Source organism: Chanos chanos, chromosome 16, assembly GCF_902362185.1.
Source record: "Chanos chanos chromosome 16, fChaCha1.1, whole genome shotgun sequence".
In the NCBI taxonomy this organism is placed as follows: Eukaryota; Metazoa; Chordata; class Actinopteri; order Gonorynchiformes; family Chanidae; genus Chanos; species Chanos chanos.
Window position 1 is genome coordinate 15,676,614 of NC_044510.1, and position 1,400 is coordinate 15,678,013.

The 1,400-nt window shown below is 42.9% G+C and overlaps 1 protein-coding gene across 1 annotated transcript in view; it reads right to left on the reverse strand.

Moving 5' to 3' along the window:
* cacnb1 (calcium channel, voltage-dependent, beta 1 subunit) overlaps positions 1-254 on the reverse strand; it is a 33,474-nt gene extending 33,220 nt beyond the window's left edge. Inside the window, exon 1 of the mRNA XM_030793748.1 lies at positions 162-254. Within this exon, the coding sequence (XP_030649608.1) occupies positions 162-254 (93 nt within the window). The remainder of the gene's footprint in view (positions 1-161) is intronic.
* Between the last annotated feature and the right edge of the window lie 1,146 nt (positions 255-1,400).

Here is a 1,400-nt window from a genome sequence, read left to right on the forward strand (position 1 = left end):
TCATCAACCGTAAGGTAGGCTGTGGTTTTCAGGTGACGATTAGAATACATTGTCATACAAGCGAAATGCTTTTAAAAATATTAAATTGCACTTTCCAATTTGGGAACCACAGTACAGCAGCAGGTGTGTGTTCCCCCCCTTCAACGTTTCTGTTCTCTTACCTGCGCGTGAGAGCCATGGTGGTCGAACATGTCCATTTGGATTTCCTGGGTAGAGGTGGAAGGCGTCCTGGACATACTACTTTTCTGTACCATTGATTTAAGATTTAATTTCAGATATTAATAATTCATTTGCCATCGATAAAGTTAATCGTATTCATTGTTAACAAAGATAAATGAATGAATGTTCTCTCTCTCCGTTCTCTCTCTCTCTTTTCTCTCCTCTTTTCGGTTGTGTCGCCTCAGAGCTGCGCCCAAGCCTCGCGCAGCGTAAAGACTAGGAGCAACCGTCTCTCAGCTTCACGCGGACAATGCGCAGCAGCGCGCGGATGATACGCTGTAGTCGAGGCTCCAGCTGCGAAGCGGAGGGACCACGCCCCGCCCTTCTTTTGCTTATCAATCAATCAGCTGTGACCACGGCGGGTCCTAAGGGCTTACTTTTTCCCTGATTGGTTGATCGAACAGACACTAACAGTGGAGAATCGAAATGATGCGACTCCTCTCCACATCTCTCTCTCTCTCTCTCTCTCTCTCTCTCTCATGTTCTCTCTGTCATCGTCTGTTATCTTTGATCCCTCACTTTAGGGTCGCTCTGAAGTCTGCAAGTACAGAAGGATTCGACAGCAGCTTTTACAACGGCCTTTACGACTGTAGTTGCTGATAAGCTGAGAGCTATTGTTCGTTAGTCTCCAGGGCCAGATAGATACACAAGCAGATGGATAGGTTGATAGATAGATATCTAGACGTAGACGTTCTATTAACTGAATTATCCTTACATTTTGAAATACCATTTAGGCTCTTGTTAAGCTTGATAGAAAAAAACATAAATTATAGAAAACATTTATTGTTTTTATTGTTCTGGCTGATTACACAATGAACTCAAGAAAACCCAAGAGCTTTTTAAGAGCTTTCTGAAGAGGTGAAAGAAAGCTGAGGCGGGGGATTCTTGAGAACTTTATTCAGCAAAAATCAATTTATCAGTGTGTCTCAGACAGAATGTGGTGGTAATGAACTTGTGGCATACAGTGGATATGAGAGGAGACAGCCATTTTTCCATTAATGGAAAAGCTGTAATTTATCAGAGAGAAACAGTCAGGGGAAAGGAGAGGCACTGTCTTCGTTTGATCTGTAAAAGATAATGGTTCTGTATTATGACTGCCATGGAGAAAATAGGCTCTGACTCCAAATGTATGATGAGCAGTTGCACTCTCGGTGATTCGTTTGGTTTTCGAGGTTTTTCTC